At 48.3% G+C, this 26,973-nt stretch overlaps 2 protein-coding genes across 4 annotated transcripts in view; both read right to left on the bottom strand.

Annotated features, from left to right (window-relative positions):
- NOP2 (NOP2 nucleolar protein) overlaps window positions 1–3,818 on the bottom strand; it is a 14,266-nt gene extending 10,448 nt beyond the window's left edge. The window contains exons 1-4 of the mRNA XM_019548938.1: window positions 3,750–3,818; window positions 2,617–2,737; window positions 2,453–2,498; window positions 2,175–2,248 (exon numbers count right to left, since the gene is read on the bottom strand). Coding sequence (XP_019404483.1) covers window positions 2,175–2,248; window positions 2,453–2,498; window positions 2,617–2,722 — 226 coding nt within the window. The 5' untranslated portion in view covers window positions 2,723–2,737; window positions 3,750–3,818. The remainder of the gene's footprint in view (window positions 1–2,174; window positions 2,249–2,452; window positions 2,499–2,616; window positions 2,738–3,749) is intronic.
- Window positions 3,819–4,884: 1,066 nt separating this feature from the next.
- Window positions 4,885–26,605, bottom strand: CHD4 (chromodomain helicase DNA binding protein 4). 3 transcript variants are annotated; one of them, XM_019548934.1, is made up of 39 exons: window positions 26,434–26,605; window positions 24,111–24,238; window positions 23,686–23,877; window positions 23,135–23,253; window positions 22,419–22,660; window positions 22,215–22,342; window positions 21,913–22,048; window positions 21,026–21,207; window positions 20,636–20,875; window positions 19,506–19,709; window positions 19,204–19,409; window positions 18,399–18,530; window positions 18,149–18,245; window positions 17,545–17,736; window positions 17,247–17,447; window positions 15,730–15,867; window positions 13,908–14,029; window positions 13,612–13,785; window positions 13,134–13,275; window positions 12,607–12,738; window positions 12,395–12,512; window positions 12,026–12,150; window positions 11,488–11,725; window positions 11,146–11,318; window positions 10,798–10,978; window positions 10,634–10,720; window positions 10,407–10,495; window positions 10,194–10,327; window positions 9,747–9,891; window positions 9,380–9,545; window positions 8,870–8,994; window positions 8,420–8,552; window positions 7,578–7,655; window positions 7,330–7,467; window positions 7,128–7,236; window positions 6,684–6,816; window positions 5,844–6,039; window positions 5,548–5,723; window positions 4,885–5,401 (listed from the first exon to the last, which is right to left on the bottom strand). In XM_019548934.1, exons 1-39 carry the CDS (start codon window positions 26,528–26,530, stop codon window positions 5,384–5,386), a joined length of 5,766 nt encoding a protein of 1,921 aa, XP_019404479.1. In that variant the 5' UTR covers window positions 26,531–26,605; the 3' UTR covers window positions 4,885–5,383. The 3 variants fall into 3 exon arrangements, with proteins under 3 accessions (XP_019404479.1, XP_019404480.1, XP_019404482.1); XM_019548935.1 differs by having other exon boundaries at window positions 11,146–11,315; XM_019548937.1 differs by lacking the exons at window positions 22,419–22,660; window positions 23,135–23,253; window positions 23,686–23,877; window positions 24,111–24,238; window positions 26,434–26,605 and having other exon boundaries at window positions 21,026–21,209; window positions 21,914–22,048; window positions 22,215–22,304.
- Window positions 26,606–26,973: the final 368 nt, after the last annotated feature.

Below are 26,973 nucleotides of genomic sequence, written 5' to 3'. Positions count from 1 at the left end.
ATTTGCAGGTGCTGCCAGCAGCAAGGGGGTGGGGAGGTGGGCGAACGGTGACTGCTCGCAGGCACCGGTGACAGTGTCGGCAGTACCTTTTCATAGGGGGTGCACCCAGCGTGTACCCCCTACATGTCACCAATGGCATCATCACTACCTGGTGAAGTGAAAGGGGCTACTGGACTTGCCCCCCCGCCAGGCCACAAGATGTCTGCTTAGAACAAGACAGGAAGACAGCTGCCCCCGCCGCCCCCACCCCAGCCAGGTTAGACAGACCCAGCTGGTTGCTTAGCAACTAGAGTGATAGACAGGTAAGAAGACAATGATAGAGGAAAAACTAGCAGGAGAGACAGGGAAGAGACTGGGGACTGAAATTCTCCACAGGCTGGAGGGAAATTTGGAGAACTCTGCGAATTCCAGAAGACCTGCTGCCAATCTATGTGCCACCCTCCTCCTGAGTCTCCCCAGGCAGTATAGGTGACAATCTATGTTGCACTGCTGTGGGGTTCAGCCAGATAGACCTCAGGATAAATGTTTGTTCTCATGTTTTAAGGTGCAATCAAATAAAAAGGTTAGGCTGTAGACCTGTTTCTAAGCCTCTTATCGGTAGCCTACCCAGAAGGTTCTGCACTTTAGGTACCATGACCCACTAACATAAATGCAAGTTCTATATCCTCCTCATTAACTGATTCTTGGATCTAGCAAGAATTTCCCTCTCCAACCTGCAGAGCTAGTTTCCAAAACCTACTCCATTTGTATCAGATGAATGATACTGGACATTAAACACCATGAAATTAAATCACCAAAAATTGCCAATTTGAGGCTGTGTTGTATAGAGAGCCAGTTCTGAAGCAACATGCTCACAATACCCAGGGCTAATCAAGATGAATTTAAGGGCTAATTCTATCAAATTAAAATTTGATTCAAAGTTGACAAGATAACAGACTTCTCAACACAATACAAAGTGTACACTTAAATTCCAGCTATTGCAGCTACCCATAATAGCACAGACAGGGTTAAAATGTCATCTCCATGAAGGGAATGGATTTTTTTTTTATTAAAAAAAAACCCCAAACAGGAAAACCTTATTATGCAATGTACTTGACTTGTATTGTCCAGGTAAGTGCACAATTCATGTTAATTGCAGAACACATTGCCAATGCAGCATTATTGCCTGATGATCATGTAACAAACACTGGCTGTCTGCATATCAGTTAAATACATGCATCATGTGGCATCTTTCAGAATCACTGTCTATTTTGTAACTAATCATACTTTAACTGGCCTGAAAACATTAAAGGGGAAGCAACTGTTTAAGGGCTATTAATAGAAGCATTGAGAACAGGGTTTCATTAGCCTCACAGCATTGATCTCCCCTCATTTTTAAACCTTCTGATTCCTGTTCGAAAATTGACTATTATAAGCCCCCCCCAAAGAAGCTGGTCAGTTCTCGGGATGCCAATACCATGGCACTGACAGGAGTGTACTTAACAAGCACTGTTTATACATTATTTTGCATTTGTTTACTGAGATGAGAGTGCATAGGTGAGACCAAGCAAAAGCCAAGACAGAGACAAAGCTACCTCCATCAAAATCCTTTTTTAATAGGAAAACTGACCGGACTTGTCTGCTAATAAACAGCTAAAAGACAAAAGCAAAAACACTTGATAAAACTGAAATAAAAGTTTCCTTGTATTTTTGTTCTGCTGCCTCCAGTTAACTCTGTTGCAGGGTGGTGGAAAGAGAACGGCAGGGGAGAAAGGGCCAGCGATGCTCTTTCCCATAATTCTTGTGATCCCTCAACCTGTGCCATCCTTGCCCAAGAAGAAACTGGACTGGTATAGCTTGGCATAAGTGAATTGCCTTATTTTCCCCAGTCACAAGGGCTATATATCCATGAATAGTGTACAGTGTTGTCTGGCACCCCATTGTGCACCTTCAAAGCTTTTACAGCTACCTCAGGCAGAATACCTGACAAAATTCAGCAAGGAAAGTACAATCCCCAAGCTCTACTAGACTCTCTGCTCTCCCCCTCAGAGCTGAGGATTGAAGGAAAGAAGATGCCCAATAAAACACCCCAAGAACCATCACAATCAAGGATGTCAGAACACATCCAACCCTCTGTGGAGAAGATCCAAGTTATTCAATCACTCCTCCCTTCATCCCAAATCATGTTTTCTCACCTCCTGCCTTCTTCACCAGAAGCAGATCCTTCTCAGTTTGGAGTTTTCCTGGCCTTGTTCGTCTCTTTGCAGCTCTGAAGTGACAGCAAAAAAAAAAAAAAAAAAAGACCACATTAATTAAGCAGATAGACTCCTTTCTACCGGAGCTCCCAACACATTTCTCTGACCCATCATCTCAGTCTGTTGTGGGGCTTCCAGACTTGGATCGCTACCCTGGAAGTCACAAAGGTTTTAGTCTCTTCTGGAGAAGAGACTTACTGGCCTGTGCACTCACTCACCTCTTTCGCCCATGACTGGATAATTTTTTCTTAATGTTGTCATCTGCTAGAAAACAAACAAACAAACAAACAATTTAAGAATCTAGTAGCGGAAAAAGGCCAAACAATAGGTCCACATTCCACTTCAGATGGGTGGACGGGGATGTCAAAACAGATGGGCTTACCTAGTGGGAGGAATTTGGCTAACTCTACTTCTGCCCCCTTTTGTTTACGGGCTTTGCGTCCTGGGCCACGTTTCTCCTTCCGTGTTGGATCAAGTTTGCGCCCCATTGTGCTGCTGCTCCTCTGTGAAATAAGGCAAAGGAAAGTAAAGTAACATGCCCATAGGTACTCAAGGTGTTAGGCAACTCTCAACCTCCTTGCGAAGTCTCCAGCCATTCTGTGGATAACACACTCTCCCCACCTCTATCCTGGCTCTAGGACAGGCGGAGTCAAGATCCAGCCCGCCAAAGGAGTTTATCCAGACAATGGCAGGTCCCGCTGTCCTGCCTGGCTCAGGCGTGGGGGCAGTCTGGGCTGTGGAGTGTGTGGCTGGACTGGGCTTCCTGGCAGCCCTTGTGGTGGCAGCTCACTCTCCCCACCTGCTCTGGCTAGTCCACTCTATTCCACATCCACTGCTAGGGGTGCTGTACAGAGTGGAATCTCCATGGAGACTAGCTCAGGACCCCTGCAGGGTCCCTGCATCTGTCCTGCACTTGGCCAGGAAAGATGGGATGCAGCTGCAGGCAGGGAGCAGAGTCTGGAGTAGGATGAGGGCATGGGCCTGAGACACAGTTGCAATCTGTCTCCCTGCACGTCTCTGCCGTAGAACCAGCATCCATCACAGGGAACAGATTCTGGTTCTGCCCTAGGCCCTGGACCCAGCCAGTCATGCTCCTGGACACCACTCCCTGCACACCCACAGCCCCATCCCATCTGCCCAGCTGAGTGCACCCTGCCTGTGGGGCCCTGGGCCAGTATCCATGGCGAGTGTGTGTGTACACACACTGGCCTAGGGCTGTATGGGACCGATTGCCCTGCCCCCCTTGCCAGCCTCCATGGAGAGAGAGAGTGTGCATCTGCGCCCCCCCCCCTTGCCAGGTCAGCACCCTCGGCCCGCAACAGCTCAGGAGAAACTTTTTAAGGGACCTCCAGCCCAATAGCCGCCCGCCCTTGCTCTACGACAGCAACTCTCAAGCGGGTAAAGCGGCGAGCTAGAGTACCGCGAAGGCAGGGCAGCTGGAACCCGCTCTGGGACCTCAGAGCTCCGAACCTCCTGTCGGCCACCCCCGCCAGCCGGGCCGGACCCCACACTCACCAGCCACCGCACGTGGAGGCCTCCCAGCTACGTCCCTTCTTCTGCGCAAACTCAGGCCACTCAGCTCATCCCTCACCCTTGGATTGGCCAAGCTCTTGCCTTCTTCCTTTCCCTTCTGATTGGTCAGGCTTCCTCCTCTCTGATTGGCCAGCCTTCCTCCCGGCGCCCAGTCAGAGCAGAGAGAACGCGAAGCTTCCCGCCCCGCCTACAGCAGTTTAAGTGACTCGTTGCAGGCGAGTAACCTCCCGCGCCTCGCCCCGGAGCTGACGTCGCTGCTGCTGGCCGCGGTGCCGGCTGAAGCCAGAGCACGTGGAAGTGACTGAGGCCGCGGGCTTCGAGGCACGACCCGCGGAGCTGTCCCGGGACACCCAGGGCCAATTGAAAGCGTCCCAGGGCCGCCTAACAGCAACTGGTGGGGCCGGGCAACTGGGCGCTTGCCAAGGCGTGACGGGAGCAGGGAGTGTGAGGGACAGGGAGAAGGGAGGGAGGAGTCGCACTCTTCCTGCCAGCAGCTGCTTGAGGGGACCTAAGGTGCCTCCGAGCCTCTACAGTAGTGCTGTAGGCCAGCCCAGCATGCTGCCACCCCACAGGCAGCAGGAGAGGAGCCCTCACAAGCTGGGGGCCCTGGTAAGAAGAGTAGACCACTCCAGCAAGACCAACTGGGAAGAGCCACTGTCTACACAAGGGAAAGTTAAAAGCTGCAAGCTTCAGCTCTCTCTGCATCCTCCCCTCACGAACAGCATTGGCATGCCTTGAAAACAAGGTAAGGGTACTGCTTAACTCTTCATGCAGGAGTGCCTCTGCAAGATGGTACACAAGGACACCCAGCCTCCAGTTAAGACTGAAGACACTGGATGCTTATTCAGGACCTGGCCAGTTCATGGTTTGGAGAGGAACAGAGACAGCACAGGCTCACTACCCCGGAAAAGATCCTAAAAGGCTTAGAGCAGCAGGAGGTAATTCCAAGACATAAAAGTACCCTGCAATGAGGAGGACAGAAGCAGTGAAGGCAGTAGAAAAACTAGGCCAGTCAGATTCCTTGGGTAAAGAAGGCACAGACTGAGAACAGGGATTATAAGAAAGAGTATTCCTGGCCCCTTCTCCCACCCTGCAACAGAGGTAATTGGAGGCAGTAGAACAAAAATACAAGGAAACTTTTATTCGGTTTTATCAAGTTTTTTTTTCTTTTTGTCTTTTTAGCTGTTTATTAGTGGACAAGTCCGGTCAGTTTTTGTATTAAAAAGGATCTTGATGGAGGTAGCTTTGTCTCTTGTCCTGGCTTTTGCTTGGTCTCGCCTGTGCACTCTCATCTCAGTAAACAAATGCAAAATAATATTAGAACTCAAAACATGGAACTCCAGGCCGAGGCAGCGAGCAGTACAGCCAGGTTTCTGTGTAACAGATGTGGCGCTATGGCCTCCAGTCACTATGTACAGAGTCCATCATACATCCCCTCTCGGCCAGGCACACTCCTTGCTCCTGTGGCTGGTTGGCTGCAGAGGGAGAAGTCTCCTCTCCCTGCAGGAGGATCGTACAGCAGCATCCACAGAGGGGAACAGCACCCGATCAGGAATGTCAGGCAGAAGGGGGTCACTTCAGCTTGGATGAGAGATCAACAGTGCTGGGCTGTGGAGTCACTGCTGCTGGGCCACCTGTGAAGTAAGAAAGCGCACGCATGAGATAAAGCCCATTGATAGCACCCACCCTGCTAGAAACTGCCCCAATGGTCCCACTCCCTCCAGCTCACCAGGTTAAAAGGGATGGGGTTCTTTACTGGCCCAAAGGGGAGGGCACTTACCTGCTGGGGAGGTGGTGGTGGAGGGGGTTCGGTACTGCGGTTGGCCAGTCGACTGAGGATGTTCCGCTCTGACATCTGGAGGCGTACTGCCACGGGTGGGATGCGGGCTATGGTGGCAGGCAGGCGAGTCACATCTGCCTTCATATCACTCAAAAGCTCCTCCAGCTGCTTCAGAACTACAAGAAAAATAGGGGTGCATGTTTAGAGGGTGAGGGGCAACCAGCACAAGCGAGGGGCAGAAGGGAGTGCAGTTTGAGAGATGCCCACTTTTCCTCAGCTCCAGGACACCACCTCACCTTTGTGAAGCACTGCATTGGCTGGCTTGTTCCCAGCCATTGATTCCTTGGACAGGTGCTGGTGGCTCTCTGCCAGACACTCCACCTCAGCAAACCGTGTATTTAGGGCCATAGATGGGTGTGAAGGATCTTCTGACATGTTCAGATAGGCAGCTCGTCGCAGCTGCTCCTCAATTACTAGTGCCTGCTCCAACAGCTGAAAAGTAAAGGAAGCATGAAAGAGAGACTCCTTCAACTACTCCCCCCCCAAACAAAACAAACAGAACACAAAACAAAAACAGCCTGCTTTAGGTCAGTAGCCATGAGGTCCAAGAAACACACGAAAAGGAGGTAGTATAATCTGGTAAGATCCCTTTTACTGGACCAAATTATATTGTTGGAAGATGTTGGACAGACTCTTGAACACAAAATGCCTTTCCTCAGGCCACCTGTCTTTGTTCAACATCTCTTCCAAGCAAGCATTTCGTCTAAACCATACAGACACTCACTTGGAATTAAGGTACGGAGTTACAAATAGTTTACAGAGTACAGAGGTGTAGAGCTTTTCCATGCCTCAGCTGTGCCACGCTAACTGCCCGTGGCATGCCTGGACCCTGTGCTAAGCTGTGGTAGGTTAGCCCCCTTTCACTTCCGTGAACTGACTAATGACCATACTCTTCAAAAGTAAGCATACCTCGGAAATAAGTTAATGACGGCACATGCTCCAGATATTGTAATTTAGTCTGTCTTTAATTTAACGCAGTTTAACTAATCCACTTGTCTACTTGGGGACACCTTGCTGAAGACAAATTCAAGTCCCTAAACATACCCTGGCCCCCTCAAAGTAGAAGGCGCTCTCACCTTAAACCTTCTGGCTAGGAACTTGTTTTTGATTTCCAGGAAGTTGCCTCTGTTCATCTCTCCCTTGAAGGGTTCATTGAGGATGGCGTAACGTGGATCATTCTGAATGTCCTGCCAGCGGGCATAGCCATGACTGAGATGGGATGAGCTCAGGCAAATAGAAGGTAGTGAAAACAAGCAAATATGCAGCCCATGCCAAAGGATTATATCCTGAGGGGATGGGGAGAGTAGAGGCACAGGGAAAGAGAATGAAAACAATGTCCTGCTCACTGTATCCTAGCCATGCTGATAAGATCTCTTCATGGAGCAGAAGTCTTGGTGGGGGTGACAGAGATGGGACCACCCTACTAATTATAATCCCGATCCCCTTTTGACAAGATCCCCATTCATGGGGATGTTTTGTGTTCTCATGGGAGATTCACTTCACAGAATGCCAAAGGATACTTGATGATCCCAGCCAGGAGCCAGTAGTCGTGGCGCCGGTGCCAAATCTCATAGGTTTTCTTGGTAACAGTTGCAGCCCGCTCTTCATTCTGCCACAAAGAGTGCAACTCTGGAGAAGGAAGACAAAGACAGCCAAGTCAAAAGCACTTTTTGCAAAGAGGAGCAACAAGCAGGGTAACTAACTGCATCTGGTGTCACATACCAGTGAAGCCACCATCTGCTATGTTGAACATAAAGCGCTGCTTCACTGCTTTCTTGTGCCTCTCATCAACAGTGTCCTTCAGCATCTCCCCATTCTGCAGCATCACTACATCCCTCTTGTCATCATCCTTTTTTTCCTCTGCAGACACAGGGACGAGTTAGAGAAAAGGATGACTGCCACAACAGGTTCATCCACAAAGGTGCCACCCAGAAGGTAGATAACAAAAGTCTGATAGCACCTTGGTTTACCTTTCTCATCCAAGTTAATTGTGGGAGGTTCTGTAGGGGGCTCAGCAAGTGCCCTCTCTTCTACCTTCTCTACATCAGCTGTATGATAAAAGAACAGATCATCATATCTAATGGGTGCAAAGGATGTACTGTGAAGAGCTTGAAATATGGCCGAATCAATCCAAGTTTCCTTCATCAAACCCCTGTGATTAAGTCCCCAATCCCCATTTATGTCTATGCCTGTACTCCTACAGCCCACATCCTAGATCAGAAAGAGGATAATCTGTACTAGTGGTTCTCAAGTCAGGGTGCTGCAATGCTCCCTCAGGGGTGCCACAGTAGGAACAGCCAGATAAAAGTTCCCCACATGATCCCCTTGCATTAGGGCTCTCTAAATCAGCCTAAGCAGGCAGCAACATCACCTCACGTCATGCAGGTTTCTGGTCATCTATCCCCCTCAAGTTTTTCCTAGAAACTGGCACCACTGGAACTACCCCATCCTGTCCAATTGTTTTGGAAAGGAATGTTGAAAGTATTGGACCAGAAAGGCCATCACAATAAAGGCCATCACAATATGGGAGGCTGCTCTTCCCTGCTTTAAGTTGATCAGAGAGCCCCAGTGCAGAAGTGTGCAGACATGGCACAGCTATGCAACACAGGGCAGCTTCACAGCCCTTTCCAGCAGCAGAACCCAGCTAAGCAGCACTCAGGTAAACTGAAAAAACATCAAAACACCTTCTCAGTGGCAGAAGCCCCCAAATTCAAAGGTGATGGGCTGTCCTGACCCAGAAAAAAGGCTGAGAACCACTGATCTTTACAGATAAGACTAGGCTCTGGACCCCAAACCACCCCCTAACCAATACCTTTGCTTTCCACTTCCATTGGCTCTTCAGGTCTTTCCTTCACTTCTGGTTCCTCAGTTTTTTTCTCCTCTGCTTCTGGGGTGTTTGCTGGGGACTTTGCCTCCTGTGGTGAAGTATCCACAGACTGGGTACACTGCCAGAGAGAGAAAGTCTTAACGCAAAAGGAGCAGCAGCAGCAGCAGCAGCAGCAGCACAAAGACCCATCTGTAGAAGCAGAAGGCAGGGTAAAAGAGGCTGGGGAGGCCCCAGGCCTCAAATGGCAGCAGGATAGAAATGGTGTGCAGAGGGAATATACATAAGATTGTCTGTGGAGGCATGAGGCTGACAAGCACTGCAAGAGGACTCCAAATCATCCTAGGAAACACCCAGCCATCCCAAACAATAGGAGACAAAAGGAGAGGCAGCACAAGTGTGGCTCTTACAACTATAAAACAAAACGCTTTGACTCACTTCCAGAGAGACTTCAACTTCAGCCGGAGCAGTGTGGTGGGGTTCTCTCTCTGGCTCTGTGGGTTCCCCTTGCTCCTTGGTGCTGGCTCCATCTTCTATTTTTACTCCCTCTTCTGTCTCACCCACTAAAGATCAGCAGGACAGAGAGAAAAAGCCATCAGTAAAATCTGGCCCTCATTTGCAGGGGCGGCTCTTAATTTCTATGGGTTGTTTCCCTAATCCTCCCCAAAAATTCCAAATAGTACCACAAGCTTCTGATACCACATTAAAAAAAATACCCCGCTTTGCCTCTCCAGCAAATGCAGAAATATTCTATTGGACCCACTCAATGGGGTCGATGTCTTGATGTCCTCTCGTGCCTTTAAGGGCATGCACATTTCTCTGGCAGCCCTCCTAAACTGAGAGACAAATTGATCTGCGTCTACCCTGAATCTCTCCACCACAGCTCTGGTGAAGGGAGCAACTTTGCCAGGGTCACGACGCAGAGCTATGCAAAGAGAAGGCTCTCACCGGGTAGAGGAACAGGGGCAGGTGTGTTTGGCTGTGTGTCCCCTGGTGTAGAGGGAGTGGGTGTTTTGGGAGAGGGTGAGCCTGGTTGTGAAAGCTTTTTGTTCTCCTCTATCTCCGCCAGTTCCGGCATGCTCCAGCGCCCATTCACGTGCTCAAATTCCTGCACCTGGGTAGAAGGAAGGTATAAGTCATAAAGGATGTCAAAGCCTGTCCCTCAAACTAGGGAATAAAGGACCCCTCACCCATATCTTTTGGTGTCTTGAGAAGGGCAGAGATCTTCCGCTGGCCCCTCCTGTGAGCACAGGAGTTTGGGGCCCCTGCAAGGAAGAGGGAGTAAAAGTTTAGCCTTGCTCCACTAGGCACTCACCTTTTTACGTATAAGCGACATAACGCCAATGCGGGTGAGGACATGCTGACGAGACAGGCCCTCCCGTGGGACCCCATCCGCAAAAGTCTCTGCACCATCTGCTCCTGGCTCACACAGGTGACGCATGAAAAGAGACACATAGGCCCTGCAGCAGCAAGCAACACGCAGAATTAAAACACTGAGGCTCACTATATTTGAAAATTCCTTAAGGCTCTTAAGTCTCGGACAAGAAAGCTCCAGACCCCTTCCTCAGAGAAGTTGTTCCCAAGTCCCAGATTCCTGACTGCTGGGGATTGTTCCTTAGCACTAGTCCTTGGCTGCAAGCTCCCACAAAGTAACCCAAAGCCCAACCCCCCACATGAACCCCAAATCTTCCATTGCTATTTCCATCTTTCCCTAGAGGACTTGGATGCTGCTACAGCCCTTCCTTGTCCAATACCAACTCACTTGAATTCCTTTTCAGACTTGCCACGCAGGTCCCGGACAAGCCACTGGGTGGTGAAGGCATCCTGGGGTGGCATCCCATAACGCATGATAGCATTGAGGAAGGCCTTGCGCTGGCGGGCATTGAAACCAAGCACCTGGAAAGAAAGATATGCTAAAAGCCCCACACATAGGCACAGAGAGAGACTCAAGGCCCCCTGCCAGGTTACCACTCACCTCTATGTTCCCTCCTACACGGGCAAGCAAGGGAGGCAAGGGCTTGTCCTTGTCATTTCTCAGGCCTTTACGGCTGGGCCGACGAGCCGCTAGAAGACAAACGGCCAAAGGAAACGTGTAATACACCCTCTTGTATCATTCCCCTCATGGCATCCTGCAACACAGGACATGTGCAGGGCCACCAAGCTCCCTTACTAAAGAATCCTGCTAACCCACTAGGAACTTGCCTTCAGATCTCTCATCAAAGTCTTCATCTCCCTCCTCAGATGCCACTGAATAATCCGACTGGTTATCAGACTGATCATCCTGCCAATCTGGAAGAAAAACAGTATGTGAGCCTGACAGACTTCCACCTTAAGTTTCTCATCCTCCTGTGGGTACCTATCCATACCTCTGTCCTCTTGGGAGCCATCATTGTAGTTGACTTGCTTGCGAATACGTTTCCCCTTGCCCAGGTTTCTGGCTAGGTCTTCCTGCTGCTGCTCATAGTGATGACGCAGTAGCTTCTCCCAGTAATCAGGATCCACTGATTCTTCCTGCTTAATGATCTCCCGTTCAACCTCTTCCTCCTCCTGCATCAGAGAGGATGATAAGGAGACAGCCCTACACTCAAAAAATCCAAACCTATGAGGTCACAAACATCTGATTATCCCTCCCCTATTCTCTTGAGCTCCACACAGGTCCTGTAGTTGCATATACCTTTTGTTTAAAGGGGGCAAGACACACAGCTCATACTCACCCCCATCTCTTCCTCACGTACTACATACTGGGCCACCTTGAAGGAGCTGAGATACTCATTCATGCCCTGGAGTTCTGTGTCTTCCGTTTCATCCTGATTCCTGTCCAGCAACCGTTCAATTGCCTTGTCATCATAGTGAATGACACTGCTGTCCTCACCCTCCTTGTTATCACCTGAGGGGGAGGACCACAGTTTTTCAGTGGTGATGTCAAAAGGGTTTTGGAGCAAGTGCCAACTTGAGGCCCCTCTACAGAGCAGCAGTTGCCATCTGCTCTCACTTGCCAAAGCAGGAGATCCTCCCCAACTTTGGCACCATCCCTCAGACAAGCTGTATGCACTCACCCCCCTCTGCAGATTCATCCTTGAAGAGCTCCTCAGTGCCGAACTTGAGGATGTCATCAAGCTCCTGCTTGGACATGGAGCCTGTCTTGGAGCCCAAACCTGGCCTCACTACTAGATGCGTTAGCATCATCTTCTTTTTGGCCACCTGAGTGATACGCTCCTCCACTGATGCCCGTGTCACAAAGCGGTAAATCATCACCTTTTTGTTCTGCCCAATCCTGTGTGCCCGGCTAAAGGCCTGAAGGAGAGAGAGCACATGCTTAGAACAAACCCAAAACTGGGTATGATAAATCCATGAGTCTTACTTTGTACCTCCTCCAATCCTTCACTCTTCTCCCCTGTTCCATTCCCAGTTTATTCTTAGGTAGCAGCTTTCAGTGCTAACTCCCTTCCACCCTTCCCACCCCTACTTTAATGTTTTGTGTTACCCACAGTGGAAGACCCTTTTCCCTGTCCAGACAAAGTCCCATCCCTCCCAAGACTTTCCCCCTCCCCTTTCACCACTTGTCTTGTGATTTCAGTCTCCTAAAAGCCTCACCTGGATGTCGTTATGTGGGTTCCAGTCCGAGTCATAAATGATCACTGTATCTGCTGTGGCCAGATTGATACCAAGCCCACCAGCTCGAGTGGAAAGTAGGAAGCAGAACTGCTGAGCACCAGGAGCTTGGATGGAAAGGGGTGGAAGGCAGGCAGAGGAGGAAAGACAATATTACTTAACTAACCCCTCAGCCTCCCTTTGTTTGAGGGGGAAGGGGAGGAAGAGAGAAGCCATCTCAACCCAGGCACTGATGACTGACATCAAGCAGTATGTGCTTCAAGTCAGAGGCAAGGGTCCTATGTCAGGAACCAAACACCTGTAAGGTGAGGGAGAGTTCTCCTTTTATGAGAGGCATGGGGAGTTTCGTACCATTGAAACGATCAATAGCTTCCTGCCGCATGTTCCCCGTGATCCCACCATCAATCCGCTCATATTTATACCCTTCGTGTTCCAGAAAATCCTCCAAAAGGTCCAACATTTTAGTCATCTGGAGACAAGGAGATGAAACAGATGAGCAAAAATAGGACTTTTTTGGTCACCCCCCGCTCATGTATGGACCCTCAGTCTCAATACCCCAATACCTGTGAAAAGATGAGTACTCTGTGGCCTCCTTCCTTGAGGTTCTTCAACATCTTCTGGAGCAGCAGAAGCTTCCCAGATGCTCGGATCAGGGCACTACCATCATACATCCCATTTGGCATTTTTGGAGCCTCCTGTGCAATGAATTGGAGAAGAGTTAGGGGAAAGGGACTCTACATTTCCTTTTGGGATTCCTGAGCCAGGATGTTGTGACCCCAGGGGCCACTTAGCATTTGCCAGCTCAACTCAGCTCAGTTTAATGCCTAACTTCCACTCCGTTTCTCTCCTTCCAAGCCACACCAGCTCAGTTATTTCTGTTGTTGTTTTCATTGTGCCTTTCCCACTGGGCAGGGATAAGTCAGTCCTGCTTACCACAGGGAAGAAACTAAAGAGGAAAAGGTCCTACTAATCCTTTGGACAAAAACTAAACTACAGGAGCCAAGATGACAAAAGGCGCTGCAGAGCAATTCCAGGTAGGCATATACCACATAAATAAGGAGATACAGATACCTAAGGGGATAGAACATACCATAGCAGCCACAGGAAAGAGGTAGGGGTGATTGCAGCATTTCTTCAGATCCATGACCACATTGAGCAGGGAGACTTGATTGCCACCACCACGTGCATTCAGTGCCTCAAAATTTCTTGTCAAAATATATTTATAATATTTCCTGTGGAGAATGAGTCCAAAGTCAGACAGATACCTTTACTTAAGTGAGAAAGTACTTGATCCATATCTCCCCCCCAGCACCTTATTGCATTGGTTTTGGCCCCCCTTCCAGCCCTATGATTGTATGATAATTTGAGAACTACCTTCCTGTTAGCTACCCACCTCTGCCAATGGTAAATTACAATCCTTTCATCCCCTACATTAGACCACAGGATTTATTTCTCCCTCTGTTGTAGTGGAACCCAACATGTCTATGCAAGCAGTCCTAGAGACAGGATGAGCTGCACTTGGCAGCTACTTTGGAAAGCAGCAAGCTTTCCTCTTCCCTGACACTCACTTCTGCATAGGGCTCAACTCTACCCGCACAATAAGTTCAGTCTTTGAGGGCATGTTCTTGAAAACGTCAGCCTTGAGACGCCTCAGCATGTGTGGGCCCAGCATGTCATGCAGCTTCTTGATCTGATCCTCCTTGGCAATATCTGCAAACTCTTCCAAAAAGCCCTCCAGGTTACTGCATAGAAAACACAGGCATTGGAATAAAAGCTGCAAAGGTGACAAACTTGCAGGGGGACAGAAAAGGGTAGGAGTAGGAAGGCAGAGGCAGTTAGCCTAAATCTGCCTTGCAGGACATACTGGAATCTCTCAGGTGTCAAGAAGTTGAGCAAGTGGAACAGCTCCTCCAAATTGTTCTGCAGAGGGGTCCCAGTGAGCAGCAGCTTGTGCTGGAGAGAATAGCCATTCAGTACCCGGAAAAACTGGAAGGGAGAAGAAAGGAAGAAGGGAGTCAAGGACCTCGTCCAGTCAACGGACTGCTGATCTCGTGTCAAAATTAAAAATCCTACCCCAAGGAAAATTCCTTCTAGAGTTAACCACTCAAGTCAAGGCTCAGTTTAGACCATTTAAACAGTTTGTGCAAGTGCCCTAGATGAATCTGACACTGCCCAGGTGTTCTCATTCATACTACTGCTTGACACCAGCATCTCCTCAGCTCTGCCTGCCTGGAGGAAGCCTACTGCAGCAAATAACAGAACTACTTTTCTTGACTAGCTAGCCCTACCAGCTGACCAGCCTTTTCTGAACTCTACATTTTCCTACATTAAAGGATGACATTCTTTCAACTTCTGACCCCAGAGGCTTCTAGGAGTAGCCAAAGAGCATTCCTAGCCATTTATATGGGTTTATTAGCCTCCCCCCCCAATACACCTTCCCCCAAGAAACAAGCCCCACAAATCTTAAACATCAGAAAGTTTCAAAAGCTTGAAAAAGCTGGGGTTACACCAGTTTCTATAAAAAGGTACAACCAGGATGAGCCATGAATGAGATTCATTACCTCAATCAATTTGGTCAACATGTTTTTAGAATCCTATGTAAATTATGAAAGTTGTCTATCAAACAATTTTAAGCTAAGTCAGAAATAACTGACAGAACAACTTTTCATTTAGTATCATATAGTCTTGATGTGAAAGTCAGAACTATATAAGTCAACACAGCCGGTCCACATTAAAATTAAATCAAGAACGGACTCAGATGGGATTCTAAAAAGGCAGCTTAGTGAAGTATCCTTTTCTCTCAAGGTGAAGTATTTCTTCATGTTTCTAGACATATCCCTCATTTTCTGTAAAGCATTAATTATAAAAGATAATTTCTGATTAACTTGGCGTGGTAGAACATCACAGGCACGTCAAGCTGGACTGCTGGGTAAGTATGGCTTCACACCTCACATTTTAATACAGCTAGACTGAAGGTACTACATCTAGAACAAAATAAGTCGTGTTTACAGGATGGAGGTGTATTCTACAAAGCATTTTAAACAAATAAGAACTTGGGGATAAGTCAAATTGGGAGTTCCAGTGTAAGTGTTGTGGCTAGGAAGTGTGATATGTGGAAGTAGTGTTAAGATTACTGGAGTACTGGGAATGCAGGATGGGACAGTTGTGGAGAGGGGAGGAGGGAACTACAAGGAAATAAAGGAAAGGAAGAAAGGTCACAATGATACAAGGGTCAGAAAGAAAACAACCAACCCCAAAACGTGCTATACAGTGGGTCTCGACTTCAGATAAAATAAAAGACTTTAGCTCCTCAACAGGTAGTTTTAATCTGATCCTGCAGCTTGAATACCTACCCAAGGAACTTTGCAATAAGATAGGATTCTTCAATAGAGTAAAAAAAGATCTAAAGGCTGGAAGCCTACATAAATTCATACTGGGACTTTTTTTTTTTTTTTTTTAAAAAAAATTAGCAAGCAGTTCTAGTGGCTTGAAGTGTCCCTTTCCTTGCATCTTGAAACTAAGATTCTGTAACTTTCTGACAAGTTTTACAGGTCTGATGCAAGCATGCAGTAGCATCTTTTGAAGTCTCAATGAAGTTCTCTGGCCTCTGTTATTCAGGAAAGCAGAACAGCATAAAAGTCTAGCCTTCAAATCCTACAGGCCTCACCACCTTCATCCCCCAGTACCTTAGACTGGTTGTTCTTGAGCCGGTGAGCTTCATCCACAATGAGACAGGCCCAGTCGATGGAGCCCAAAATGGCCATGTCAATGGTGATCAATTCATATGATGTAAGGAGCACATGGAACTTCACAGCTGCCTCCTTCTACAGAGGGGGCGAGGAAAAAAACAAAACAAAAACAAACAAACAAACCAAACAGTTAACCATCAGGCTATGGGGGAAGGGCAAAGAACAGTCTTGCAGTCCCTTGGCAGAGCAGCAGTAACAGGTCAGGAACTATCTTCTTATCTGGCTGCCTTGACAATCCACTGTTATTAGAAGTCCTCTACACCCAAAATTCTCTGTCCAAGAATCAATGTGTTAATCCAGGGGAGGGCAAAATGCGGCCCAGGGGCCGGATGCAGCCCACCAGGCCACTATCAGGACCTTGGGGCCCCTAGAAAATTAATATTTATCTGCCCTAGGCTGCCTGTCATGCGGTCTTCGGTGGCTTGCCAAGATTCAGTAAGCAGCCCCCTGCCCAAAATAAATTGCCTCACGCATTCAGGTAGTTCTAAAACAAAGTAAATCCACTCTAGCTCATAAGTATCTAGTTTCATATGGAAGCTAGAAGTCTACTCCACCAAAAAATGTTCAACTTCATTAAATAGTAACTCATTTGCAGTGACACTAGGTTACTATTTTGGTAAGTGAAGTGCTTTCTGGGACTTGGACAAGAACTTGGAAAAATAAAAAAGTTAACACTGGCTAGTTGGAGCACTAGCTCAGCAGGGCAGAGTGGAGTCATTTTACTAGTGCTTGAAGTTTCAAGCAGTACCAGCAGGAAATTAAATAAGATTCTCCTTTCCAGGCTCATCAGAAGAGGCCCAGCTTCCCTGGGTTCCTAGAAAGCTTTGAACAGCACTGCCATGACCCAACCTTGACAGGCAATCTTTCAGCTAGAAGGTTCAAGGGTTTTTGGAAAAAGCTTAAAATTTTGCAATAGCTAGTCACCATCAAAAGTGAAAAATTCTCTACTGCTCAGCCCACTACAAGTGGACTTATTGATGCTTTTTTGATACAGAGGAATTAGCCTTTTTATTGGTTCCCTGAAGGAGTCAAACATACCCAAGAAATGCAGTTCTAAAACTGGCACTTACCCAATGCCACAGACCTCAAAATTCTTTTGCAAAGCAAAGCCAGCACTTTCAGGTTCAACAGAAACAAGGGGGACTTGCCTAGAGTCCAAGTAAGTCTGTCAGAGCCAAGGAAGTTCTAGGTCACCTGGTCCCAGAACCTCCCTCATTTACTACTAAATTTTTGACCACTCCAGAGGGCACCACCTGCCCTATTAGAAAAGCCTCCATCAAATACCACCTAGGGAATTGCCCAATAGCTTTCAAATAGCAACTGTCTTTGCCTCTATAGCTCAGACAGGAACTAGTTTCCTAGGAGTCTTAAGGCCCATCTCAAATCTTTAACTCCCAGTCAGTCCATTGTAATCAGGAGCTTAACTTCAAGAAACACATCTTACAGTTCTGTACCTTCATCCTGGAGGCCTTCTTGCCCCCTCGAATGGCATTGTCCTCAAAGGTGAATTCATTCTCTCTGATGATGGCACGGCTATCTTTGTCTCCCACATAGGTCACCACATACATGTCTGGAGCCCACATCTCAAACTCCCGCTCCCAGTTGATGATTGTAGAAAGTGGGGCACTCACCAGGAAGGGTCCCTTCGAGTGGCCCTGAAGAAGAGTCCTCCAGAATGTTATACATGCACCTGTTGCACAGGAAAGCACCCCCCCCCCTTAATGAGCATTCCAAGCCACTTTTGCCCCTCACCTCCTTGTACAGGGAATATAGGAACACTGCTGTCTGCACAGTTTTGCCCAGCCCCATTTCATCAGCCAAGATAGTGTCTGTGCCCTGGGCCCAGGAGAAGCGTAGCCAGTTCAACCCTTCCAGTTGGTATGGGTGCAAGGTCCCTCCTGTTACATCAAGGTAGTCTGGCTGTCGGTCATACTTCACTGTTGGCTGCAATGGAAAAAAAAGGAGGAGAGTTAAGTCTCTAGTAAGCCAGCCAGCCCTAGCCAAGATTTTAGTTTCTAAGGCATCAGCTTCTCTCCCAGGACAGGTAAACTTCACACAGTAGCAGGCCAAGTTCCCCCTTCCTCTGCTCTACACTACTGGTTCTGAAGAACATTTCTCTCGCTCAAGAGCTTAGCTTTACTTACCCTCATGACAGTCCTGAAAAGGCAAGATAAGCCTGGATGTAAAAACTCCTTCAACTCGAGGAGACTCTACAGGCAGTGGTCTTTTGCCATCAGCCTAAGCACTTACTAAAAATATCTGAATCAGATACCAACTAGTGTCATTAATTGAAAAAGATATTTTCCTCTTCACCTCAGAATCCGACATGGCTTCTAAGCAGGAAGCAGCAACTTACATCCACTGTGGGAGTGTCTGGGGGCCTCTCCAGCTTCCGCATCTTCACCTTCTTTATTTTCTTGCCAGGCCGACCTTCTTCACCTCTCATTAGCTCTCTGTTCAAAAACAGCCCCAAGGGAAAAGATGAGCACAATGAAATTTGTAAAAGGCAAATAGGAAGAGGAGCTAGAGAGATGGAGAGCAGAACCTGAGCCCCCTCGCTTACATATAGTAAAAAGGTACCTGCCCACCTCCCCCAAACCCTTTACCTATGATTCCAGTAGGCCTGTTTGTAGAGATCATAATCTTGTATATCCACATCCTCACTCTCCCAAGATGCCTGGTCATAAGGTAGGTCCCTCCATTTAATCAGGTAATGGACATTCGCTTTCTTATCCACACTGAGGAAGATCACAAAAAATAAGTAAATAGATAAAGATTATGCCTAGAAACAAGCACTATTCACTAAACCACATTACACCAGGGAGGAAAGATCAAGAGACAAGAAAGCCCCTTACTGAAAGGGAAGGGGCAGGAGAGAAGTTAAGCCCATGAATGCCAGCATAACTGAAGCTGGAGCTCCCAATCACGCTTTCATCCACATTAAAGGGTGCCCGATTACACCCCCCTTTGCCCTTGATAATCCACCCTTTCGTCGAGTGCATCTAATCTCCAGTTAAGGATTCAATGAACTACTGCACATTGAGTCCACCCTTCTGTGACTGAGGATTCAGCAAGTGTCTCCCTCCCTTATGTAGCACTTAAGCAAGCTCCCACCTTTCCATATGACAGCACAGTGGTTTTCAAACTGTGTTCCGTGGAACCCTGGAGTCTGCGATAGGTAATCAGGGGTTCCAGAAGGAGGAGATTAGGGGTAATGGCAGAGCATGCCAGGAGGTGGTGTGCCACCATTGCTGGACTGGGTTGCCTGGCTCCAAATCAATTTTTAGGATGCGGTAGGGGTTCCACAGCAGAAGCAAGATTAAAGGGTCCCATGACTTTAGGTAGTTTAAATGTCACTGGGTTAAGAATGTAGAGCTCTTGCCAATCGCATATGCTTGCTCCCTTCCTCACCTGTGGTTGAGGATCCTGTGGATCATCATCCACTCTGGCTTGATCCCATAGCGATAGAAGCGTTCTTCCATTTCAGCATACTTTGGATCCTTGTTCTTCCGTTTTCGGCTTTTCTCCTCCTCACCACCAAAATCCCCCGAGGGTGGCTCATCCATGTCATTCTTGCGCTGGTAGTTTCGAAACATCACCTGGCAGTGCAGCTCCAGCTGAAAACAGGAACAGATGTTTAGTGGTACAACATAACACTCTCCTAAATGGATGTCAGAAACCACCCCCTTCATAGGTCAAGGACCCTCACTTACCTGTAGCTCAGACACCCAAGAGCAATGCCAATAAGACATGCCCTGCCATTTGACAAAGAACTGTCTCTCAGGCCGGCCCTCCAGAGGCTTGGGGGGAGGAGCACTAGGGTCTGCATCAGGTGGTCGTGGTGGTGGTGGACCTACAGGTGGCTGGCCCCACTTCCAGATCAAGATCTTCTGCACCTTTCCTTTCAGAGCTGGGCACTACAGAAGTTGGACATAGATGATTATATACAAATGTTTAAAAACACTCCCATGGACTCAGACTCAAGGTCACAGAAATATTTTGCACATTAACTATATACATCTGCCAAAGAAAGATGGCTAGTTAGGACTGGGGGCCTCAGAGCCCCTTCTTGAAGTCTGGAGATGGTTTCCAAGCTGTAAAGGCTGGAAGAGAAAGGGCCCTCCCCAAAAACAGATAGCCACAGACAGCAAGGTGAGAAGCCAGTGAGTAGCAGTTACATGCTCCAAGAGATGACTGTATTTACTCACATATAAGAAGAGGTAGATCTCCATGGTATTTTAAGTATATACACAGAACAGTGCTGGGCTATTGGGTCATTATGGTTGGAAATGTTGTTGACTCTGCTGGGGCCTAACCCAATGAACGATACAGTAAGTCCAAAGCCAAAATACCATGAGCAGTTATACTATGTATAAGCAGGTACAAAAGTTGTGCTCAAAAAAGTATGAATATGGAGTACCTGTACTGAAATTTGCAGCAAGCAGGTTTGGGGCCAGTTATGCCCACAGCAGTTTCTGCCCTCCTTTTTGTCCCTTTGGCCCCCTTACTACCACCTGCAGCTGATTTCCACATTGTGCTTGGGGAGGGAACAGAGCCTGAGCAGGGTCTAACAATAAGGCTAGGGAGGGCAGTGGCAGCAGAGGGCAAGGGGTCCATCTGTCCCCCCACAGCCACTATTTTCCCTACTGTAGTAGTAGGAGCAGGAGTGGGATGAATGACAAAAAAAAGACAGACAATGACAAGCACTCCAATAATTAGATTCTACTGACACAAAATTATGAATTTTTCCATGTACAGAATCTAAAGTTGGGGTGGGGAGGAATCTTATTATTCAGGGCCATCTTGTATTTGAGTTAATATAGTATATAGTTTTGGGACTCACAGTGCAGCGAGGACACAGCCATTCTCCATTGGGAATCTCTGGCAGTGGGGGATTTAGGCAGTGGATGTGGTAAGAAGAGGGACAGGCATCACAGCAGAGCAGTTCTCCTCCATCCTTGCAGACACGGCAGAATTCCATGTGGTGGTCGTCCTCCTCTTCAGCATCCCCCACAACATCTTCCAGGATCTCCTCACCTTCAGAGTTATCCTCTTTTGCCTCCCACTGAATGCCCTCTTTTTCCTGACATGGAGATAAATTGTTAGTCCGGGATCTATAGATTTCTCACATCCCATCAAAGGCACCAGATTCCAAGTCATTCTATCTTCTGTCCCAACATGAAGTACAAACAACTTTTCCTCAATGGCTTTTTCTTGGAACCTGAAAACTCACACAATGTGGACAGCTCCACTTGCCCTCTGGCGCTTTCTCCATGTCTGGATCCAGGCAAACCATGTGGTAGGCACGGGGGCAGGTGTCACAGAGAATGATCTCTCCTCCCTGCTGGCACACCTCACAATAGTCCTGATGATCTGTCTCATAGCCATCTACAGCCACTGCAGAGTCTTCCTCACCTGAGTGAAAAAGGAGGGTGACAAGCATTACATCACTGCAAGTCATAAGCAGGGTTGAAGTCCTTTATGCAACAACTGGGATAATCCCTCAAACTACAAAGGCTAGATACAAGGGCTTTTCTGTCTGCATGTCAGAAAGAACAGGGGGAAACCAAGGAGAGAGAAAAAAAGCGTGCCAGCAAAAGCTGTAAAGAAATCTTGTCATGCCTCAGAGCCAAAGGCAGAACACATTCCTGAAGAACAAAATGAGGTATGGGCTTCTCAGTGTTGAATAGGGACACCTTCCTGAGCTGCTTTTTCCTTTTGTCAATTTCTCTCCCAGTCACCATTAAAACAATTCTCCTGTTCTGGAGATCTGTATCCCTTAGACTAGTAGTTTTAAACCTTTTTGAATTCAAGGCACACCTTGGAAAAAAATATCAGCTCTTAGTTTTCACTTTATTTTTGACTACAGAAAAATAAGAGCCATTCTACTATTGCAAAGAACTCAGAAAGACCACAGTAAGTCATAATGTTTTTGACGCTATGGGTTCCCATTTGAAAGTCTCTAGGTTTATTTTGTGAATCTTGTTTACATGCTCAACAGCATCCTGCCACAGCACCCTGGTTGCAAGTCACTGCCTTAGATGCTACCTACCAACAGCCAGTTTTACTCCCATGTCCTTACTTAGAGCCATCTCTCTAGCAGATGACAGACCTAAATACCTTTTTTTTTCTTTTTCCCAGCTTTGAGTTTTTTCCGACTGCGGCTGCTACGGCTGGTGGATCCATCTGAAACAGAGTAGCTATTGATACTGGCATCATCGAAGTCCGATTCCACATCCAGATCATCGTCTTCACTCTGAAGAATGCAGAAAGAAAGGGAACTCAGGCAGTCATGGTCAGCCAGCCCCTTGCATCCTAGGGTTACCCCAATATACAATATTATTGGGGAGAGCCAAGCTATGCAGATGCAAGTCCCATCACCACCCCTACCCAAAGAGGTAAAAGGCTAGAGAGTCACTCACTGATGATCTCTTGCGCTTGGAGCCAAATCCTCCCAATTTGATTTTTAAAGGAGCCACCTTCTTAGTTTTGGGTTTCTTGAGATCAGGAACACGAGGACTGGCCTTAGGCTTTCGCCGGGCATTGGGCCCTAGGAAGGAGAGAGATGGTAAGCCAACCAGCACCTTTATCAGAGGAACTTCACCTTCACTAGTTCTTCAGCTTACCTTTGCCCTCCTTGGTCTTCGCCTTACGAAGTGGTACATCAACAGGGGGCTGAGGCAGGACAACATCCACGCTGGTCACCATGCTCTCGACCACAGCCACAGCAGCAGCCGCAGCAGCTGCCACAGATGCTCCTGAACTGCCTTTGAAGGGGTTGTTAGTGCTGAACTCCCTCCATTTGGCCCCCAGTACCATCATCATCTTTGAAACAGCTATCTTCGGGTTCTTGGCTGCAATGAGTGGCCTGTGCAGGATCAGAGATCAAGCATTACTGGACTCATATGAATACTGGATTGGTCTTGTGGCCACTCTCTTATACCAGACACTAAAATCTAAGCTTTCATTTCAACAGTCAGTATACCCTTTCCCCACCCCAACCATGAGGGGCAAATATTGCTGGTTCTAGAAGCAGAATAAAAACAAGTAAAACCCCAAAATCTACTATATTCCAGTAGAATGGGGCATGGAAGCAAGGACTTCCATCTCAGACCAGACCATCACAAAACCAGAGCATCATTTTTCTGTTATCTCCTCCCATCCCACCTTGTTTAAAAGTGTGTGTGCGTGTGTGTGTGGGTGGGTGGGGGGAACGGACACAGGATGACAAGGATGCAATTTTGCCACCAAGACTCATTTAGTAGCTGCAGGGTGCTTCAAGGTCCCAAGACCAACAGTTCTTCTGTCTTACCTCCCCCTTCCCCTTCTGCTCAAGACTTACCTAACAAATTGACTGAAGGCTTTGTAGTTGGTAAGAGTGCGATAATCCTCTTCTGTGAAGATATGATCAATATCTTCCATGCCCCAGTCCTCTAGGAGCTGAGCAGATGATTTGGGTTCCTTAGGAGAGGGAGATGAGGCAAGTCTCAGGGGAAACCCTACATGCCAAGAACCTCCATACATCACAGGTGATTGTATCAGTTCTGAGCAGCTCTAGGATCTGAGCAGCTCTAGGATCTCCCCACCCACTACTCCCCCGGGGTTCAGGGGATAGACTCTCCAAACACTGATGGAACTGGAAAAACCCAACCTCCCTGGGATCAGTATACCCTGTCCTGGGAAGGGAAGGGAAGGGAAGGGAAGGGAAACGAAACAAAACAAAAAACAAAACGTTCTTTGGATGGTAATCTGGATACATGGGCAAGCCTAAGACATCCTGGAGGAGGAAAATGGGCAAAGTAGAGGGAAATGCCTCTGCAGAGGGAAAACAGAAGAGTCTCTCCAGTTCATATTTTGGTGATGGAGTGGGGACAATTGGGCAGCTTCTCTCACCTTGGAGTCATCATCCTCCTCCTCCTCCTCTTCCTCCTCCTTGCGCTTGGCTTTATTTTTCTTTTCCTTTTTGGGTCCTAGTTTCTTCTTCTTCTTCTTCCCTGGGGTGTAGTCGCTGCCCTCACTGTCTGAGCGCAAGACCTCCTCCTCTTCCTCCACAAACTCATTTCCTTCACCAGAGCTGTCTCCCAGCTTGTGGCAGGGGTGGAAGGACGGCAGGAAAGAGAAGGCGAGAGAGAGAAGATCAGGCAGCAATGAGATGATACCTTAGGTAAGTATTAAATTAGCACACCTTGACCACCATTTAAAGGGGCTCATTACTAAGGGTCAAAGCCACATGCCATAAACCAACAGAAGAGATCCCCTGCGTACTCAGCAGTCAGAGCTCATTTCCTTCCCCACCTCTTCTTCCCTTCATTCCTCACCTCCTTTTTCTGGCGCTTGCTGAGCTTGGGCACTTTTGGTTCCTTCAGCTTCTTGGGTTTTTTCTTCTTCTTGATCTTGGGAGTTTCAGCCTCTGATAGAAGCTCTTCCTCCGGCTCTTCTTCAGGCTCTGGAAGGAAAGGCCAAACAAATTTAGGAAGATTTGATTTCAGCCATTCGCAGTCCACCACCTGCAAGTGTGGATTCCAGCATATGCCACTTTTCACAAAGGGTTTAATTGCTTCAACTCATAGCAACACACATTCAAAACAAGTCTGGCTAACCAGATTATGCCACACTAAATAAGAGAATAATAGCTCCAATACACCCTAAAAAAAAAAAAAAATCACTATCCATCCCCTCTCTCCATCTCAGTAACACTTTTCTGAACAGAGCCACATGAAATATTTGAGGATTAGAAAGTTCTTTAGCTCAGCAGACACAGCAGAGATTGAGCAAGTGGGCTGCTGAGTCCTGCAGATGTGACCAGCAAAGTGGCACAGGAGTAAAGTGCAGAAGGGAAAAGGAAGAGAGAGAGAGAGAGAGAGAGAGAGAGAGGGAGCCACACCTTGGTCTTTGGGATAGACAGACTACAACACAGCAGGAAGTCCAAGGACCAGCTAGGCTAGAATCAGAGCATGGGCTCCATCCCAAGATCTCCCATAAAAATATGGTTTTCAGCCCAGGAGACCCTGCAATGGCAAGCAAAGATCAAAAAACTGTCAGCTGCTGCTTGCTTCTCTCCCACCTGCATAGCTGCTGCTTAGGGCAACCCACTGAATCCAGCGCAACAGGATCCACAAACCCTTCTTCAGGCACAAGTCAGCAAGCTCAATCCCTCATCACTGTAATGCATGCCAGCTCCCCCACACACTCCCATCTGTTCCCCCTCCCCCCACACAAAGCCCAGAGGAGCATGGACAGCCAGACAGCCTTTTCCTTTGTGACAAGATCCACAGCAGTCCAACCATTCGCCTTCCCCTGCTGCCCCGCCCATTACAGAGTCACTCGCTCTCCCTCCAAGGGAAAATGGCCTCCTGACCACAGGAGCTAAGCCAGATGGGGGAAGCCACAAGTCGCAACAACCAAAGGACAAGAGAGAAAGGAAGTGCTCAGCCTGGGATCCTGTATCCTTGGACAGAGAGAGCATTCTTGCCACATTTCTAATTTACATAAGTATGCCTTCATCCAGTAACATTTACTGAATCCTCCCCAGAAGTGTGGGCTCCATAATCTACCCCTCCAGCAAGTTCTGATTTAGGACTGTCTGACGTCCCTACACCATTTGGCACATTGCCCAAGCTTCTTAACTTCCCAGTAACTTAACCAATGAGGGGCCTGGCCCCAACCCTGAGAAGGCTTCCTTTTCCTAGGCTCACAGCCACCCTCTTTAGGAGGAGAAGCTGGAAGACTATTTTTCAGCTTCTTTCCATTGCTTCAGTCTCACCCAATCCCTTGAGATTTCCCCAGAGCTCTGCAGCTACTAGGAGGACCCTGAAAACAAACTGGCCATAATAAGCCATACCATGGCATCCTGTTGACAACACTTTGCTGCCACCTTTCACCTACAGAGTGAAAAGGCAGTTCAGAGGCAAATTCAGGATCACATTTTAGAACCCACTACTCCAGGATATACATTCATCCTTGTTTTACAGATTGAGAGAAGAGGTAGAGTTCTATACAATAACAATGCTGGGAATGAAGTAGCAGTTATAAATCCCAGTCTCTTGAGCTCTTAGTCTCTGTGTGAGGCACGTGGACTATGTTTACAAGGAAGAGGCAGATACAGGGACTGCAGGTTAATACACCAGAGGAACTCCATCCTACAACCACACTGCACTGTCAGTACATCTACTGCAACAAGGAGAGGGCTAAGGGGAGCAGCAGAGCAGGATCCAGGAGAAGCTGGCAGAACTAGGTGCGGTGGGTAAAGAAACTGGGTCAAGCGATAGCCCAGGGCAGTTTGCTCTGGACGCTAGCAGGTCTAAGCTCCCAAGTGAAGGAGTACAAACCTGACACCCTGCTCCAACGCAGAATCCTCCCCCCAGCCATGAAGTGTGCACCTTCTAGAGGTGGTGGGTGGCTCCATCAGGGTGCATGTTCCCACCCACCAGCAACAGCTTGCAATGAGAAAGTTCACCTCACTGAACCGCAGGACCAGTCACTCTTAAAAACAACCATTAAGGCCCAAATATTCCAATCAGACACAAAATGCTCTGAACAAAACAGGTTTCTCCTACCACTGAGTCCCACAGCACCACTGACTCGACCAAGACACAAGAGAGCCACAGCTTGCTGCAGAGATCCTGACCATGCTATCCATACCTGGATGCTGAGGAATACTGTTGTTCAACAGGATCTCCATCTCATCGTCATCGCTACCAGCAGAGCAGGGTGACAGTGGACCAATGCTCGATGCCATATCTTCTTAAAGCAGGGACACGAGGGCTTACACAGCTCGTGCAGCCTCGTCTCCTTCCTCCTGCCCCTCAGCTTCCTGAAAAGGGAGAAGGAAAGTAGGTTACAGCAGCCGGCAGGAGACCCACCCGGGCGAGAAGGGATTGCCCCCCGCAGCACGTGGGGAGCGGACTGGAGAGCCGGGAAGGGGGCGGATGCGCGCGCCTACCAGCCCCATACTTCCCCGGCAACGAAGCCAAGCAGCAGAGTCCTGCCTAGCGGGAGCCGCGCCACGGCCCGGAGGGGATGCCCGGGGCCGGCGGGCGCACGCCTGCCTGCCTGCCTGCCAGGGCCAGCTCTGCCTGTCGACGAGAAGGCGGCCTGGGCCGAGGCCAGCGCCAGTCGGCAGGCCCGGCCCCTGCCCCCGGTCCCCGGCCACGCCGGCCCAGGGGCTCCCCTGCCCGGCCC

Source organism: Crocodylus porosus, unplaced genomic scaffold (genome assembly GCF_001723895.1).
Source record: "Crocodylus porosus isolate Cpor-Errol unplaced genomic scaffold, CroPor_comp1, whole genome shotgun sequence".
In the NCBI taxonomy this organism is placed as follows: domain Eukaryota; kingdom Metazoa; phylum Chordata; order Crocodylia; family Crocodylidae; genus Crocodylus; species Crocodylus porosus.
Note: the sequence above shows the minus strand (reverse complement) of the source record. Positions and strands in the feature narration are given on the sequence as shown.